The sequence below is a fragment of the Ranitomeya imitator genome, chromosome 4, assembly GCF_032444005.1.
Source record: "Ranitomeya imitator isolate aRanImi1 chromosome 4, aRanImi1.pri, whole genome shotgun sequence".
Classification (NCBI taxonomy): domain Eukaryota; kingdom Metazoa; phylum Chordata; class Amphibia; order Anura; family Dendrobatidae; genus Ranitomeya; species Ranitomeya imitator.
In genome coordinates this window covers 681,642,158-681,661,125 of record NC_091285.1, presented here as the reverse complement: position 1 = coordinate 681,661,125, position 18,968 = coordinate 681,642,158, and the positions used below count along the sequence as shown (strand labels likewise).

Genomic DNA, 18,968 nt, shown 5'->3' with positions numbered 1-18,968 from the left:
TACATATATTTTATCATGAAAGTAGGGCATTTAAGTAAAAGCATGTGATGGAGATTGTTTCAATATATTGTTTGAGATGAGGCAAACGCCAGCAACAGTGGTGGGTTCACATGTAAAGCGCCATGGAACAAATGGCGCTATAACAATAAATAATAATAATAGTATAGCCCAGCAAAAAAATTTCAGTATATCAATAACTTGTCGTGTGGCCTTGAGCATCAATTACATCTTGACAATGATGTCTCCTGCTGTTCACAAGTGGAGTTATTGTCTGCTGAGACATGGTGTCACACTTTTCTTGAAAGGTAGCCCTCAGGTAATTGAGGTTCTGGGGCACAGTTACGAGCCTCTATACGGCGACACAGCTGATCCCATAGGTTTTCTATGGGATTAAGGTCTGGATAAAGTGCAAGCTGCTCCATTTGAGGTTCCCCAGTCTCCAGCAGTCATCCCCCAATGATGCAACCTCGATGAGCTGGAGCATTGTCATCCATGAAGACGACATTAGGCCAGTGTTGTCCGTGCAAGAGGCACAATGGCTGGATTAATTAGGTTATTCCAGTAGTATGGGCTTGTGACTGTACCATTCACACAGTGTAGGGCAGTTCTGACTAGACACACCTGTTCACACTGCGGCACCACCAAAGGCTTGTCTGGTGACCACAGTGGCTGATGTACAGCCCTCTCCATGATGTCTAGAACATCGTTGGCGGCAATCATTTCTGCTCAGCAGGAATAGACTTGAATCAGTGAACAGCACTGAGGCCCACTGGTCCCTCATCCAATCGCTCATGTGGGACAATGACGCCTGGGGGTCATTTAGGATCATTCTGAAATTGCCCTCAAAACCCAAATTTACCTTTTTGTGAGTAGTGTATGTAATCATTTCCAGAACCATCATAAATATATAAATCAACAGAACCTAGATCACTATATCACCGGACCCATCATTTGTACAAAAATACATCACCAGAACCACCATGAGTACACAAGTATATCACCAGAACCACTAACAGTATGAGAATACAGCACCAAGCTTCGTACAACTACCGTAATTGTCATATTAGCTCAGCCCCATATACAGTTGTATCTCATGAAATTTCAACTCCCAATATGTCCTTAAAAACAGCTAGGAGTTATTATTGCCAGCCATTATCAGACTGAGGATCATACAAGACCCACAGTACAGATTAGATGCAGGCAGGCAGAAGCACTATTAAATATTTAAAGAGTAGCTAGGTAAAAAGGAAAATATCTGCCTCACAGTGTTTTCAATCCGAAGAGATCGCTGACCATTGTTAATAGTAGAAAGTCATATTCCGGGCTCCCGAGCTTTGCGCATCTAACAGGTCTTTTGAGCGATTGGTGGGGGGGTCTTGCACAATTCTGAAAAGTAGTGGGTCTTAAAAGGCCTAAAACCTATGAAAAATATGCCAAAAGTTTATCAATTACTCTTTAAAAGGTGCATTTACACTGTGGGTGATAACTGGAATCATCTAAACGGGTTGTTTGTTCGTAGGGTGAAATGATTTTTAAGCTTAAAGTATCCTCATGCTCGGCAGCACATCATCCTGTGTACACATGTGCTGCCGAGAACAGTTCTGTGAGCACAGACCAATAATGTTACTAATCATTTTATGCACATAAAAATGCAGTTGACCGGTCTATAAATCTAATAAACTGCTGTTCGGCTTCATGGACTAGAGCTGTGCTCCTGAATAAGTAATTGCCCCTCACTGTGGTCCATGTAAAAGAAAAAAATTTTTTACAGAATGACCTCAACACTGTCCTTCCCCGTAGGATACCGACTCCACACTATCCGCCCCTAGAATAAATACACCACACTGTCCACCCTTGAGAACTACATGCCGCACACACCTTGCTCCTTACTGAGCCCACTCTTCACACTGCCCCCCCCACACTCTATGCTGGTCCCTTCTCCATACGGACACCCCCCATATTGCACCATCTCCATACAGACCCCTTCAGTGTGAGGAGGTGACGTCATTGTCTGCATTTAGGCCCCCCAACCTGGGGCAAGGAGATCCTCCGTATCCGGCTCTGCATACAGACTCCATAGTAGAGGAGATGGAACGAGGGGGGAGAAAGTGCAGAAAGAAACAATGGGCATTCGGGGTCTCATGGTGGGAAATTAGAAAAAAAAAAAAAAACTCCAATGTAACTGCATAAAAAGCAGAAAAGATGTTTTCTTTTTATTTACAGAACCGTAGAAATGTCGGACATAAGACTACGACCAGCCCGTCCCCCGCCCGTCACACACGGCCAAGATAAATTAAGACAGTTCACAAAAATATATATATATACATATATATATAAAGACGCATCCATCCTGTTCTTCATATTTAAAAATGGCAGCACTCGCGTATCTGCAGTCCGCAGAGATCACGTTCGATAAAACAGTTTTTGAGGGTCCCGTGTTTCCATGTCTAAGTCACATAGGAGGAGATGGGGGTGTAGTAAGAAGTCTTCACGCCCCTTCCCTCCCACCGCTCCTGGCATGAATCACAGTGGCATGGATATATACATAAGGCAGCTTGGAATTGAGAAATAGGTGGAGGGGCTCAGCTCGTCACCGCCGTGTCCCTTGTGAATTCTTCGCCTCCCGCTCTGCACTCCTCGCCCTCCTCCATCATTATGGACAAATCCAGATCTTCCTCGTAATTGGGGGCATCCGGGGAGCAGCCTGTGCAGGACTAAAGAGGACAACACCGGGTTAATACCACTAAAACATGTAGGTGGGTGGAGGTCTCTGCGTGTCCGAGGGCTAGGACGAGAATCAGATGGGCGACATCTAAAAAGGCAACACTTGGGCCATTGTAGGGGGATACAACCTCTGCTCTAGATAACTAGACAGAGCCTCCCGCTCACATCCAGGTGTAAACTCACTGTGATGTTGATGACGTGGGGTAACCTGCCCTTCCGGACCCAGGTGTGGACCTCTCCCAGCTCCCTCTTCTGCTCCTCGCTGAACCTCGGCTGGTTCCTCTGCAGCTGTCGAAGCTTCTCGCGATCTTCCTGCAGGACTCTCTCTAGGTCTCTGTGAAGAAGGATTGACCTTACGTAAGAAGGCGCCGACCCAAGACCACATATTAGCAATGAGCAGTCGTACTCTAAGTGTCTAACCTCGATGGAAGCTGGTAGGACATCATGACCTCGTGGTCCGCGTTGGCCATCAGAAGCCACAGAGGGTCCTGCATGACGTATCTGATCACTTTCTGCTCTACCTCTTCCCTCTCTGCCTTTTTGACTCTGAGGTCAGTCTCCGAAGAGTCGATGCTACCAAAATATTTGCTGGTGTTGCTGCTCTCGCTGCTTCCTAGGGGATATTAGAAAGGATTTGATTGTGCATAAAGCTCTAAAAAATAAAATATGTAAATGAGTAAAATAATTTTCTACGGCTCGGGATCACGTCTTGGCACACAAGTCTATACATTGGACAGCTTTTGGCTTCGCACCACATGCCATTATGGCCAAGCAATTTCTCCTGACGATACTTACGGGTTCCACAAGCCGATGTGCTGCCTCCGTTAGAGCCCATTGATCCTGAGGCAGCGGATCCGGTGCCAGACCAAGATTCCTCATGGAGAAGCAAATCCAGGAGATCGCTGGAGCTGGAGAGAGCGTCGTTGTGCGATGAGGACTCTTGCAGATCGCCCTGAGAGGTTGAGGAGTGAAGGTCATGGACAAGACGAAGACCAGACAACCAAAAGGGGTCATCAGACACGTGGAAACCTAAGTGATGTGTGAAAGCCTCACCATGCAGTTCTCGGGCTGTCTGTTGTCTTCTCCGTTCCCAGCTTTGGCCCCGCCGGCGGTGGTACTCCCAGGGATCACTACTCCTTTATCTTCTTCAGTCTCCCATTCCCCTCCAGGAGCAGCGGAGACTCCTGCTCCTCCACTGCTCAGCTGCGGGAGCTCCTCCATCTGCAGCAGGTCTAACTGCAGCGGGGAGCTGCACCGTGATGGGAATAATCGCTGGGGAGGGGACGAGGAGCGCGATGGAGGTGGGCAAGTCACCAGGGGTTGTGCAAGAGGAGGAGCTGGAGTCTGAGGTGGAACTTCAGAAGCTGCGGTCGACGTGTCGGGTGTGGGATTAAAGGTAGGAAACCCAGAGACTCCGGGATAAAAAGGAGGTGGCACTGGCGGAGGCTGGAAAAGATAATTGGGCAGCACAAGGGCTACGATCGGGGTGACAAGAGGGTATCTAGGGAGTGAAGGTGTAGGTTCAGGAGCAGGGGCCCGGGGAGAAATCATGGGAAGGGGATAACTAGGAATGCCTGGGGGCGGAGGAGGAAGGAGCGGCGGCTCCGGATGAGGGGCTGTAGGAATGGCGCTTGGCAATGCCAGTTTGCCTTGCTTTGGTCGCTTGGCTTTTGATTTCCTGCTTTTGCTCCGACGCCCCCCTGTATTCGCACCTTCCTGTGATGGGGTAGAAGGCTTGTGAGCGGCATGTTGCTGGTGGGAGAGTGAAGCCTTAGTGCCTGTAGGATTAGGAAAAAAAGTGTGAAAAAAAATAAATAAATAAAGAGTACGAGAAATGCACCAAAACAGAAATATCAAACCGAAGAAAGAACGGACCTCTCTGAACGCGTTGGTTCTGCTCGTCCCAAACACCAACAGGAATCGGCTCAAAGACCCTGATCTGGCTAAGATTGTGGACTCGGGTGAGGAAGGCCTGCTCTTCACGCTGCGTGTGGACCGACAGAACCTCTTTGGTCAGGCCCAGTGGCCGTATCGGAGGTGGTGCTGGGCACGAGGGCTCTTCCAAAGGAACCATTTCGCCTGTGGATGTTTGTCAGCAATAGAGGAGAAGGAGGAAAGATGATAAAACGCGTTAGACGTATCCAATATGGATGACACCACCGCACAATTATTGGCACAGACTCCTGCGGGAATTCCACTTCCCCCACTCCACGGTATTAAGTTAGAAATTTACCCGAGTCTGGTGGCTTTTTGTCTCCTACATGGACGATTGTGCTGCTAAAGCTTCCTTGGCTGGTGATGGAAACCACGCTCTCCGCCTTGCTGGGCGGTAATGGAGGCAGCGGAGTGAGAGGAGCGGACCCGACTGCGGAGGGCGTAGGAGGAGGGCGCAGTTCTGGCCTTTGCCGTGGACCGTTTGAAGGGTCTGCAGAAACATACAACCGGGCGTATGAAACCTCATTTCTCTTCTCCTGCGTCTTCCCGCTTCCAACTGTCCGGATTCTCACCCTCTTTGTCACTCTCGCCAGTTTTTAGCTTCTCCTCCTCTGAGGTTGAGGACGTGTAGGACGAAGAGCCACATTTCCTTTTCACAGTGCTGGGAAGGTTACAGCTTTCCAGGTATCTAGAGGAGAGAAAGGAAGAGTGAGAGGAAAGGGATGACGGTGGTGCGCAAAGGGACAACGTCGGTGCGCAAGGGGTAGACGGAGCGGAAAGGGATGGCGCAGGTGCGCAAAGGGACGACGTTGGTGCGCAAGGGGATGACGGCGGAGTGGAAAGGGACGACGGTGGAGCGCAAAGGGACGACGGCGGTGCGCAAAGGGACGACGGCGGTGCACAAAGGGAGCATTGCTGGGGTCTGCCCTCACCGGATGATGCTGTCTAGGCAGTTGATCTGCTGATAAGAGTAGTTTGAGGTCTCCTTCCGCGTCAGCTCCTCGGGGACACATTGAGGGCGGCTGGGCGCAGTATCAGGTGGTGGATTGTCTGCACCAGCGAGAACAGTGCGAGGAGGGGCGAGAGCTAAAAGAAAAGGAGCAGTGTAAAAAATAAATGTCTCAAACGGACAGCGATTCTCTGAAGCCGCACATACCCTGAAAATGTCCTCTGTGGTGCGGGCGGATCACCCGGGACCCCAAAAACATCTGCTGACCCTGACTCTTCACCTTATGCACGTTCTGACAGAACTCCTGAAATGTCATCTGCAACGGAAAAACACAAACCTATAACTTTAACGCCCTACAGTGGGTGGGGCAGACAGCTGTATCACCCTGCAACGGGAGGAAACTGCTAGCGTTCGGTTTTATCAATGGCCACAGGTATATTGTGATTTCGGAGTCGCCCACTCACAGGTTTGGGGTCTGTGCCCTCTTCGATGACCATGGCGTTGCTGTCAGTGGATGAAGCGTTGCAGTGAAATGGCTCCTGGGAGGTGTTGCTGCCGCCGCTGCCGTTACCGCCAGGATTGGTGTTGTGTACGGGCTGCAAGATATAAGGGGGAAAAAGATTGAAGTCAATCATCCAGATGTCAGAAAACCAAGCGCTCACAACTTCATGACCGGATTCGTCAGACTGCGGCCCCCACGATGAGATGACCACTAAATGTAAGGCGCAAGCCCCCATAACAACGCCGTACCTGCATCAGGATCCGGTGGATCTGCTCGGATAGCTCCTGAATATCAGGATCTAGTGACTTCATCTCTGCCCCTTTGGGCGCTGTAAAGACGTCTTCATTGAGAGGGCTCCTGCAGAAGAACGGTCGGGTGAGACGGTGCAGAAAAGGGGAAAGAGGATATGGGCCCCCCGACCTCGTGGGGAGGGGAGATTACTCACGTCCTGGTGCGAGTACGCGGAAAAGAGGATATGGGCCCCCGACCTCGTGGGGAGGGGAGATTACTCACGTCCAGGTGAGACTATGCGGAGAAGAGGATATGGGCCCCCCGACCTCGTGGGGAGGGGAGATTACTCACGTCCTGGTGCGAGTACGCGGAAAAGAAGATATGGGCCCCCCCGACCTCGTGGGGAGGGGAGATTACTCACGTCCAGGTGAGACTATGCGGAGAAGAGGATATGGGCCCCCCGACCTCGTGGGGAGGGGAGATTACTCACGTCCGAACTTTATGTCTTCCAAGTATGAAAGAAACTTTTCTGCTCCAAGGATTCACAAAGCTGCTCCAGCTGGTATCGATGGTGACGTACTCCCCGGAGCGGGCGCACAGACGAATGGGCGAGTGGTCGAAAGGCTGCCCCGCCTGCTGCAAAACTGGGAGGTGAGAAAACAGGTCGGTCATTATGACACCCAGTGCCCTACTGGGTGACTACCCTAAGGGCACCCGCTGGATGAGCGGCAGGCGTCTGGCAGAGTTACCTTTCTTGTGAATGGCCAACATGAGCGGCCGGTCCTCGGGATGGATGAAGAAGAGGACGGGCATCCCGATGAGATCCTGCGGGAGGTATCCAAGCAGAGGGACCGCCCTACCACAAATAATAAGGAGAGGGTGAGGCCGGCGATGGCTGGGACGGGGCGGACGGAGGCGTAATACACTCACCTCTCATCCACCTCCTGGAACACGCAGCTCGGCGTATGTCTGGTGGTGAAGATCCTCTTATCTGCAGGGATGCGGGGGGCTGCGGACGACAGGGGCCGGTCACACAGGCAGAAACCACACTGGGTGTCCTCCCTCCCAAACCTCTTATATTAATCCCCCAACTATACTCCAGTCACATCCAAATCTGCAGAGACGTTTCTGGCACCATGAACTGCAGCCAGAGACTGACAAATGGTGGCTGCGGTTACCGGCCTCAGCAGCTGACCCCGCGCCATACGTGGGGACCAGGCCGAGTGTATGCTTATACACCCTACGTCGGGAAGGGGTTAAATGCAGCTTTGGTTGTGACTGGAGAAGAAATAATCACTTGGCATCAGTATAACATATTTGGCGTCTCACCCTCGTATCCAGAGTGGATTTTCTCGGCGATCAGCAGACAGCATGGCTGACCCTCGGCGTGCTCAGAGTCTCGTACCTTCATCAGGTACGGGGTGAGGCGGAACGGGTGATAGCGGAGATTCATATCCCGCTCTCGGCCCCCACTGAAAACACACACCTGCAATAAGACCAGAGCCGGGGAGACCACAGCAGCAAAGGGGGCACGATAACGTGGAGGGTGACAGTGGAGGGGGCAGAGATGGGACACAACGGGGTGAAATGGAGACACAGAGGAGGGAGAATAGGGGCTGTCGTGTGTGTGCCGCCGCTGCAGCCCGGTCTGCAGGACACTGGTGTGACCGGCGGTGCCAGAGCCGGTGCCCTCCACGTACATGTGTCAGCGACACCGATACACCCACCGGGGCGGAGAGAGGAGCTCACACACAGCGATCTGCAGAGGGGGCGAGCGAGGGGAGAATGACGCACATCGTGTCTATGTTAATTACAGGGTCCTTTGTGTCGTGGCAGAAGGAGACGGATTAAGTGAGGTGGGCGAGAAAGAGGGAAGGTCTCGCCTGTGTGTATGTATATGGTCGTGTGAATGGCGTCCTCCCCACCTCTGTACAGTCACCCTTCTTCATACACACCGGTGTGAGAATACGTACACCGCGCTCACATCACCGGGGAAGGCCGGACCTCCCTCCGTCCACAGATCACTAACGAGACCACCAGGGTCTATACTAATAGATCCCTCCATCCACAGATCACTAACGAGACCACCAAAGTCTATACTAATAGATCCCTCTGTCCACAGATCACTAACGAGACCACCAGGGTCTATACTAATAGATCCCTCCATCCACAGATCACTAACGAGACCACCAGGGTCTATACTAATAGATCTCTCCATCCACAGATCACTAACGAGACCACCATGGTCTATACTAATAGATCTCTCCATCCACAGATTACAACGAGACCACCAGGGTCTATACTAATAGATCTCTCCATCCACAGATCACTAATGAGACCACCAGGGTCTATACTAATAGATCCCTCCGTCCACAGATCACTAACGAGACCACCAGGGTCTATACTAATAGATCCCTCCATCCACAGATCACTAACGAGACCACCAGGGTCTATACTAATAGATCTCTCCATCCACAGATTACAACGAGACCACCAGGGTCTATACTAATAGATCCCTCCATCCACAGATCACTAACGAGACCACCATGGTCTATACTAATAGATCTCTCCATCCACAGATCACTAACGAGACCACCATGGTCTATACTAATAGATCTCTCCATCCACAGATTACAACGAGACCACCAGGGTCTATACTAATAGACCCCTCCGTCCAGCACTGTATTACTACTCTACTAGACCACCAGGGCTGGCAGTCTAATTATCAGTAGCCAGGAGTGGGACTGGCACACACTGCGTATACTGGTCAGTCCTGCACCGTCTCTGTATACACCGGGCTTGTGTCGTCAGTGTCTAGGGGGCGCAGTATAACGGGGGCAGCACTTCTCTCCTCTCTGTATAAAGTAATTATAAATGAGTGACGTCACTTTGCAGCATCCCCCGATTGTACAATACCCACCTGATCCGGCAGAACACAGACTTCTCCTGCGTGTAGTCCATGGACGCCGTCTCTGTAGTAAAGAGAAAAAAGGATGAGAGGAAACCGATCGCCGTCATCATTATCTCACACCATTCCAGGGACTGAATCTAGATAACAACCACTCGGCCACTGGACCCCCTGGGAATGTGTCACCCCGTTACACCAAGAAAAGTATTATTAATCCACTAGACCAGACGGTAAACATAAACCACTAGACCACCAGGAATAATACTCACTAGGTAACTACGGTACCAGGGAGATTATTATAAGCCACTAAAAATAATACAAAACTAAGCAACTAAAGCACCAGGGAAATTATTATAAACCACCAGGGACAGTACTCACAGGACAACTAGAAGACCAGGTAAATAAATTAGATACTATACAACAGGGGATCGAAAATAGAAGCAAGGTATTTGGGCACCGCATAGCAGTATTACATTTATAATGAGAAAAGTATATTTGAGGGGTGGCTAATGTACGCAGAGGGTAGGGGAAAAAATGTACTCGAGGGGGGTGGCACTAATGTACTCGAGGGGGGTGGCACTAATGTACTCGAGGGGGGTGGCACTAATGTACTCGAGGGGGGTGGCACTAATGTACTCGAGGGGGGTGGCACTAATGTACTCGAGGGGGGGGGCACTAATGTACTCGAGGGGGGGTGACACTAATGTACTCGAGGGGGAGGGCACTAATGTACTCGAGGGGGGTGGCACTAATGTACTCGAGGGGGGTGACACTAATGTACTCGAGGGGGGTGGCACTAATGTACTCGAGGGGGGTGGCACTAATGTACTCGAGGGGGGGCACTAATGTACTCGAGGGGGTGACACTAATGTACTCGAGGGGGGTGGCACTAATGTACTCGAGGGGGGTGGCACTAATGTACTCGAGGGGGTGACACTAATGTACTCGAGGGGGGTGACACTAATGTACTCGAGGGGGGTGACACTAATGTACTCGAGGGGGGTGACACTAATGTACTCGAGGGGGGTGACACTAATGTACTCGAGGGGGGCACTAATGTACTCGAGGGGGGTGACACTAATGTACTCGAGGGGGGGTGACACTAATGTACTCGAGGGGGGGTGACACTAATGTACTCGAGGGGGGTGACACTAATGTACTCGAGGGGGGTGACACTAATGTACTCGAGGGGGGTGACACTAATGTACTCGAGGGGGGTGACACTAATGTACTCGAGGGGGGGCACTAATGTACTCGAGGGGGGTGACACTAATGTACTCGAGGGGGGGTGACACTAATGTACTCGAGGGGGGTGACACTAATGTACTCGAGGGGGGTGACACTAATGTACTCGAGGGGGGTGACACTAATGTACTCGAGGGGGGGGACACTAATGTACTCGAGGGGGGGGACACTAATGTACTCGAGGGGGGTGACACTAATGTACTCGAGGGGGAGGGCACTAATGTACTCGAGGGGAGGGCACTAATGTACTCGAGGGGGGTGACACTAATGTACTCGAGGGGGGGGACACTAATGTACTCGAGGGGGGGGACACTAATGTACTCGAGGGGGGTGACACTAATGTACTCGAGGGGGAGGGCACTAATGTACTCGAGGGGAGGGCACTAATGTACTCGAGGGGAGGGCACTAATGTACTCGAGGGGGGGTGGCACTAATGTACTCGAGGGGGGGTGGCACTAATGTACTCGAGGGGGGTGGCACTAATGTACTCGAGGGGGGTGGCACTAATGTACTCGAGGGGGTGGCTTAGACAGGGAATGTGGAGAACAGACAAGCTTTACCTCCAGAGGTGCAGTTGCTCCAAGATGGAAGGTGATAAGGTGCTGTGGATCCATAAAACACGCTGACGTCCTGCGGAGCCAGAAACTCTGCAAAGATGGCACCTTTGAACACGTCCCGTTTGCAGTGCAGGATCAGGGATGCCTGGTCTGAGATGTACACGATGCGACCAGAGATGAAGGAGATCGCCACCGAGAAGGTGTCCTGTGATACGGGCACAGAAGAGTCAGCACAAATGTTTCCTACTGCTCTCACTTCACTGCACTGTTCTCTCCACTCCTCTACCCATGTCAGCCTCTGAAGGGCGCTACAAGACACGTATGAAGAGGGTTTTCTACTCTAACAAGGATCTTCTTCACACTTACCGGGTTTTTTAGCGTGTACTCTGACGTGACGCTCTCCACCTCCTCGATGGTGAAGCTGGACATGTCCAGGCTGCAGGGCTGAGATTCATCAATGGTCCATTGCTGGTAATATTCCTGATTTGCTGAGAGGAGAAGTAAGAAATGGCGTTGATATTCCCTAATATTTTTTAGGAAACTCGATAATTAATAAACTCTACGACTTTCTGATTAAAAAAAATAATAATAATAATAATACACTGTAGAGCTCAATGTCAACAAGCTGCTCAGAAAGCCCAACAGTTGCCACAGCCCAAACAAGGTTGCACTCCACGACTACTGACCTCGGACTTGTTTAACGCAAGAGAGTGCGTACTGGAGCGTAGCAAGGGTCCCCGATTTTCCTTTCCCCCTCTTTTCAGATGGGAGACGAATCTTCAGCTCTTTCAGGGCCTTCATCAGCTCTTTCTGATTTTTCTCGCGGGCGGACTGCTCACTACTGTGGGTACAACAGTGGAAAAGTGAAGTGAGAGGAGATAGAAGAGACCGGAGGTCTTGTGATGACTCGAGGGGAGATACTGTGCAGGATCATCACCGGCTTTACCGTCAGCCGGCAGCCTACTGACACTGAGAGCATATGTCCTCATCTACAAAGTCTGAAGCTTCCGGACAGCATTTCAAAATCTTGGCTAAGCTGAATTGTGACTACAGCTCTGGATATTAGGTTTGGAGACCTACCTGCAGCCGCTGGTGGAGGGGTTGTCTTGCTCGGAGCTGGCGCTCAGGAGGCTGTAGGCGATGGAGCTGCTCGGAGGCGACAGGCTTTGAGAGTTTGTACTATAGAAGGAGAGGACGATACGTTTCTATACAGTGAAGAAACCTATGGGCCAACACTTGACCAAAACACAAGGACCCCCATGCTGACCACGCAGCCCACCTTTTACTGCTCTCTGTGGTCTCCAGCATGGCGGAGTCCTTGCCGTTGCCGCTGGTGCTGCTGTGGGAGCTGCGGCTTTGCCTTGACTCGTTCCCGTTGGATTCGTTCCCGCTGGAGCCGTGGCTGTTTGTGTCGGTCTCATCTTGTTGGGTTCCTTCCATCTCCCGATTCCCCCGTGTTCTCCTCGCCCTCTCCCCGAGAGGAGGAGGAGGTTCACATGGCCCATTCATCCCCTGCGTGTCGGCCTGTCACAAGCGCTGACCAAGAGAAGAAAGGAGACGATCTGCCGAGGAGGAGAAGGAGGATGCAGGTGAGGACCTGGGCAGACACCGCCTAGGACACTGTGCACATTACATCTCATAATCCCAACCTGGTTATGTCACAACGCAGGAATCTGCCCGCGACACCTACACAACACTGCCTGCATGACCCTTATATAACGCACAGCCTACAATACGGCGAGAGAGGACACCTGATCTGCAGGGACATGTAACACGCACATCCCACACCAGCGATGCAGACCCCAAATGTACCGCAGTGGTACACACCAACCAGCCACAACAATAAAACCACCAACATGCGACAAGAGCATCAATTGTCTCCTTCAGATGGAGCCCGTCAGGGGGTGGGATACAGGAGAAGGAACAGAGGGCGAGGACAAGACCACACCATCTCCAAAACAGCAAGACTACTAGGTATTACCACTATTATCTTACATCTACACAAGGGGCAGTATTATAATAGTTATATTCTTGTACATAGGGACAGTATTATAATAGTTATATTCTTGTACATAGGAGCAGTATTATAGTAGTTATATTCTTGCACATAGGGACAGTATTATAATAGTTATATTCTTGTACATAGGAGCAGTATTATAGTAGTTATATTCTTGTACATAGGGACAGTATTATAATAGTTATATTCTTGTACATAGGAGCAGTATTATAGTAGTTATATTCTTGCACATAGGGGCAGTATTATAGTAGTTATATTCTTGCACATAGGGGCAGTATTATAGTAGTTATATTCTTGTATATAGAGGCAGTATTATAGTAGTTATATTCTTGCACATAGGGGCAGTATTATAATAGTTATATTCCTGTACATAGGAGCAGTATTATAATAGTTATATTCTTGCACATAGGGGCAGTATTATAGTAGTTATATTCTTGCACATAGGGGCAGTATTATAGTAGTTATATTCCTGTACATAGGAGCAGTATTATAGTAGTTATATTCTTGTACATAGGGGGCAGTATTATAGTAGTTATATTCTTGTACATAGGAGCAGTATTATAGTAGTTATATTCTTGTACATAGGAGCAGTATTATAGGAGTTATATTCTTGAACATAGGGACAGTATTATAGTAGTTATATTCCTGTACATAGGGGCAGTATTATAGTAGTTATATTCCTGTACATAGGAGCAGTATTATAGTAGTTATATTCTTGTACATAGGGGCAGTATTATAGTAGTTATAGTCTTGTACATAGGGGCAGTATTATGGTAGTTATATTCTTGTACATAGGAGCAGTATTATAGCAGTTATATTCTTGTACATAGGAGCAGTATTATAGTAGTTATATTCTTGTACATAGGGGCAGTATTATGGTAGTTATATTCTTGTACATAGGAGCAGTATTATAGTAGTTATATTCTTGTACATAGGGGCAGTATTATAGTAGTTATATTCTTGAACATAGGGACAGTATTATAGTAGTTATATTCTTGTACATAGGAGCAGTATTATAGTAGTTATATTCTTGTACATAGGAGCAGTATTATAGTAGTTATATTCTTGTACATAGGGGCAGTATTATAGTAGTTATATTCTTGTACATAGGAGCAGTATTATAGTAGTTATATTCTTGCACATGGGGCAGTATTATAGTAGTTATATTCTTGTACATAGGAGCAGTATTATAGTAGTTATATTCTTGTACATAGGAGCAGTATTATAGTAGTTATATTCTTGTACATAGGAGCAGTATTATAGTATAGTCTTGTACATAGGAGGCAGTATTATAGTAGTTATATTCTTGTACATAGGGGCAGTATAATTACCGTACTTTATTATTGTACAGAGAACACAGACCACTCCCTCCAAAGCTGATCCTGTCCTGGACTCTCCTGTTCCTACCAGTAGTGGATAAACCAGTATAATAACTGCACTACAGATGACGGTATACACCAACAATTGCCTGATTTGTCAGATTTAGGAGCTTTCCTTACAGAAGTTATAGTCTTGAGTCCTGTCAGTGTCACCTCGCCCCCATCAGCCTTTAGGATCCACTAGCTTACTCTCACTGTCCTGATACATATGAGCAGCCATTGGTGATGTGAATCGCACCCTGACAGGTGCGTCGGACTCCTCTGGTGTCGGTGCGGTGATGGACAGCGCTGTGTGGGGGGGTGGGGCAGCCATCATTGTTCTCTAGTGTTGCAGACTGGTGCCTTTGTACTTCAAGCTGATGGGAAACCACAACCCACAGCATGCACTGACATCTGCCATACATATAGGCCATGTTCACACAGTGCATTTTTTACTGCGGAACCGCAGCGTTTTTGCCGCTGCGGTTCCGCAGCTGTTTTCCATGCAGGGTACAGTACAATGTACCCTATGGAAAACAGGAACCACTGTGCACATGATCCTGAATTTCAAAAAAAAAAGCCGCGCTGAATAACTGCGGGAAAAAAGAAGTACCATGTCACTTCTTTTTTCGGAGCCGCAGCGGTTCTGCACCCATAGACCTCCATTGTGAGGTCAAACCCGCAGTAAAACCCGCAGATCAAAAATAGATCTGCGGGTTTTATTGCGGTTCGTGGTGCAGAACCGCTGCAGCAGGAAGTGTGGGGAAGCGGGCGGAAGTGCGTGGGTGGAGTGTGGCTGCCCCGATCCCACCCCCCCCCCCCCCATGCTCCGATGCCCCTCCCCCGTGCTCCGATGTCCCCCCCCCCCCGTGCTCCGATGCCCCCCCCCCCCCGTGCCCTAATCTCCCCCCCTTATACTTACCCGGCCTCCCAGTGTCCGTCCGGCCGTCTTCTCCCTGGGCGCCGCCATCTTGCAAAATGGCGGGCGCATGCGCAGTGCGCCCGCTGAATCTGCCGGCCGGCAGATTCGCTCCAAAGTGCATTTTGATCACTGAGATAGGTTATATCTCAGTGATCAAAATAAAAAAATAGTAAATGACACCCCCCCCCTTTGTCACCCCCATTGGTAGGGACAATAAAAAAATTAAGAATTTTTTTTTTTTTTTTTCACTAAGGTTAGAATAGGGTTAGGGTTAGGGTATTTTCAGCCATTTTAGCCCTAAAAAGCTTCCTAGGAAACACACAGTCTCTGCATAGAAAACTGCATAAAAAAAGGGATCAAAAAACGCATCAAAAAACGCATCAAAAAAGGACAAAAAAAGGACCTGTGTTTTCTGCCAAGAGCTGCAGTTTTTTAAAAAAAACAGTCCTGAAAAAAAAAGGATGGAAATCAGGAACGTGTGAACATACCCATAAGCTCCAGCCCCGGACAGAGGCCCCCCCATGTATGAACCGATGCAGCCAGTGACCCCCCCCATGCGTCAGCGGTGCGGCCGGTGACCCCCATGCGTCAGCGGTGCGGCCGGCGACCCCCCATGCGTGTGAGCGGTGCGGCCGGCGACCCCAGTGCGTGTGAGCGGTGCAGCCGGCGACCCCAGTGCGTGTGAGCGGTGCGGCCGGCGACCCCAGTGCGTGTGAGCGGTGCGGCCGGCGACCCCAGTGCGTGTGAGCGGTGCGGCCGGCGACCCCAGTGCGTGTGAGCGGTGCGGCCGGCGACCCCAGTGCGTGTGAGCGGTGCGGCCGGCGACCCCAGTGCGTGTGAGCGGTGCGGCCGGCGACCCCAGTGCGTGTCAGCGGTGCGGCCGGCGACCCCAGTGCGTGTCAGCGGTGCGGCCGGCGACCCCAGTGCGTGTGAGCGGTGCGGCCGGCGACCCCAGTGCGTGTGAGCGGTGCGGCCGGCGACCCCAGTGCGTGTGAGCGGTGCGGCCGGCGACCCCAGTGCGTGTCAGCGGTGCGGCCGGCGACCCCAGTGCGTGTCAGCGGTGCAGCCGGCGACCCCAGTGCGTGTCAGCGGTGCAGCCGGCGACCCCAGTGCGTGTGAGCGGTGCAGCCGGCGACCCCAGTGCGTGTGAGCGGTGCAGCCGGCGACCCCAGTGCGTGTCAGCGGTGCAGCCGGCGACCCCAGTGCGTGTCAGCGGTGCGGCCGGCGACCCCAGTGCGTGTCAGCGGTGCGGCCGGCGACCCCAGTGCGTGTGAGCGGTGCGGCCGGCGACCCCAGTGCGTGTGAGCGGTGCGGCCGGCGACCCCAGTGCGTGTCAGCGGTGCGGCCGGCGACCCCAGTGCGTGTCAGCGGTGCAGCCGGCGACCCCAGTGCGTGTCAGCGGTGCAGCCGGCGACCCCAGTGCGTGTGAGCGGTGCAGCCGGCGACCCCAGTGCGTGTGAGCGGTGCAGCCGGCGACCCCAGTGCGTGTCAGCGGTGCAGCCGGCGACCCCAGTGCGTGTCAGCGGTGCAGCCGGTGATGGTGAGAGCGCCCTCTGCCCGTCTGTCCCCGTGTCACACACCTGTCCTCCTACCTGTGCGCCGCAGCCCGCAGAGGACGGCACCGTGTAACATCCGGGGCTCAGTGTGGGGCTGCTCTGGACACACTGTAACGCACCTTCTGCTGTGCTCACTAACACTGTACTGACAGCAGGCAGAGCCCCCACAGACCGGACCCAGCCCCGCAGGAGGCGACAGGAGCCCCCCCAGAGTCTCTCACCGGCTCCCCGGCAGCTCCGCGCCTCCTCGTTCTCTGCCCGTCGCCGTCTTCTTCTCTTCACTAACCTCCAGTCCCTGCCCTCCTATAGGCTGCCGCTGCTGTGACGTCACGGCTCCGCCCAGTGAAGTAATCGCCCCCACACGTGGATCGCAGCGTTGCTGGCCCCCCTCCTCCGAGTGCTCCGATTGGAGGAGACAAAGCGGCCAATGGCGGAGCGGCTCCTGCATAACATGCAAATGTGGAGCGTGCGGCTGTCCGCGCTTAACCCCTCAGCTGCTGCAGCGCGCCTGTCATTAACCAACGCACATTCCCTGCAGGTCTGGGTACAGTAGGAAAAAAAATGAAAAATCAAGATTTTATCAAGTCATTTCTCATGATTTATTTTAATAAAATTTTGATTTTTTTTTTTTTTTTTATTAAAACCTATATTCAACGTTTTTCATCAAATTGTACATTTATCACGTTCATTAACTCTTAGATGTCACTTTCTTTTTACAATACAGATTTCCTTTTATATAAAATATATATATATATTACATCAGGCTGGACTGGCCCAGAGGGCAGGAGGGGAATCCCCCGGGGGCCCCCGACCCCACCATATGGGGGCAGCTCCTCACTGTGGAGATATAGGACGAGGCTGAAGTTGGTTTCTTATTCAGCAGATTCTTATTCGGCTATTTTTTATTTTCTGTTTTTTTCAGGTTTTGGTATAAAAATAAACCATTCTGAGTATATAATAATATGCGGTCATGTGTCCTTTTGTGAATACACTTAAAAACAGATACAAAATTTAGAAGGCTGGCACAAAAATGGGCATCAAAGTGGGCACTGAGGTATGGTATTGAAGGGGTTAAATGCCTTTGTGCCACTGATCTAACACCTGATTTACATATTTACTGATGCCCCACGTGAAATCCATGTCACTCCAGCCTGGCACAAATGGGTTCTGGGCATCAAAACTGGCATCAAAGTGGGCAAATCACCCATTTTCACAGATTTGAATAAGTAACAGCTATTTTTAAGGGGTTAAATAGCTTTGTGCCACTGATCTAACACCTGATTTACATACCTACTGATGCCCCACATGAAATCCATGTCACTCCAGCCTGGCACAAATGGGTTCTGGGCATCAAAGTGGGCAAATCGATGCCCAGAACCCATTTGTGCCAGGCTGGAGTGACATGCATTTCATGTGGGGCATCAGTAAATATGTAAATCAGGTGTTAGATCAGTGGCACAAAGGCATTTAACCCCTTCAATACCATACCTCAGTGCCCACTTTGATGCCCATTTTTGTGCCAGCCTTCTAAATTTTGTATCTGTTTTTAAGTGTATTCACAAAAGGACACATGACCGCATATTATTATATACTCAGAATGGTTTATTTTTATACCAAAACCTGAAAAAAACTGAAAATAAAAAATAGACGAATAAGAAACTGAACGAATAAGAAACCAACTTCAGCCTCGTAGATATAGGTGTGAACGGGGGTCGTGTAATATGTGTATGCAGGTGAAAAGTGGCCCCCAAAGTCAGTGTTACTGGGGGGCCCTGGGCGGGCACTGTATTACATATAATAACTGCCATGGACAGTGTGGGGTCTCCTGACAGTGTGGGGGTCTCCCAGCCGGCGCCTTTAACGCTTCTCCTGCCAGTGTCTGAGCACAAGGACTTTGGCGCAGAGAGCGGCCAGCACCGGAGACGGTGCCAAGAACATCCTGTTCTCGCCTAGGGAAACACAGACTGTGTGGAGAGAGACCGCAGGGAGGAGATCCGGGGGAAAAGAGACCGCAGGGAGGAGATCCGGGGGGGAAGAGACCGCAGGGAGGAGATCCGAGGGAG

The 18,968-nt window shown here is 50.8% G+C and overlaps 1 protein-coding gene across 2 annotated transcripts in view; it reads right to left on the bottom strand.

Annotated features, from left to right (window-relative positions):
* Window positions 1–2,179: 2,179 nt before the first annotated feature.
* Window positions 2,180–18,968, bottom strand: part of PER1 (period circadian regulator 1) — a 32,841-nt gene continuing 16,052 nt past the window's right edge. The window contains exons 1-23 of one of the 2 annotated variants that reach the window (XM_069767394.1): window positions 17,127–17,214; window positions 12,332–12,614; window positions 12,133–12,231; window positions 11,739–11,893; window positions 11,419–11,540; window positions 11,056–11,257; window positions 9,262–9,313; window positions 7,671–7,813; window positions 7,272–7,350; window positions 7,091–7,197; window positions 6,832–6,985; window positions 6,359–6,467; window positions 6,073–6,204; window positions 5,816–5,924; window positions 5,592–5,745; window positions 5,232–5,347; window positions 4,958–5,149; window positions 4,600–4,803; window positions 3,778–4,502; window positions 3,520–3,676; window positions 3,145–3,337; window positions 2,908–3,058; window positions 2,180–2,714 (exon numbers count right to left, since the gene is read on the bottom strand). In XM_069767394.1, coding sequence (XP_069623495.1) covers window positions 2,583–2,714; window positions 2,908–3,058; window positions 3,145–3,337; window positions 3,520–3,676; window positions 3,778–4,502; window positions 4,600–4,803; window positions 4,958–5,149; window positions 5,232–5,347; window positions 5,592–5,745; window positions 5,816–5,924; window positions 6,073–6,204; window positions 6,359–6,467; window positions 6,832–6,985; window positions 7,091–7,197; window positions 7,272–7,350; window positions 7,671–7,813; window positions 9,262–9,313; window positions 11,056–11,257; window positions 11,419–11,540; window positions 11,739–11,893; window positions 12,133–12,231; window positions 12,332–12,561 — 3,717 coding nt within the window. In that variant the 5' untranslated portion in view covers window positions 12,562–12,614; window positions 17,127–17,214 and the 3' untranslated portion in view covers window positions 2,180–2,582. Of the gene's footprint in view, window positions 2,715–2,907; window positions 3,059–3,144; window positions 3,338–3,519; window positions 3,677–3,777; window positions 4,503–4,599; window positions 4,804–4,957; window positions 5,150–5,231; window positions 5,348–5,591; window positions 5,746–5,815; window positions 5,925–6,072; window positions 6,205–6,358; window positions 6,468–6,831; window positions 6,986–7,090; window positions 7,198–7,271; window positions 7,351–7,670; window positions 7,814–9,261; window positions 9,314–11,055; window positions 11,258–11,418; window positions 11,541–11,738; window positions 11,894–12,132; window positions 12,232–12,331; window positions 12,615–17,126; window positions 17,215–18,968 lie in introns of those variants that run through there. The other variant, XM_069767395.1, reaches the window with a different exon arrangement.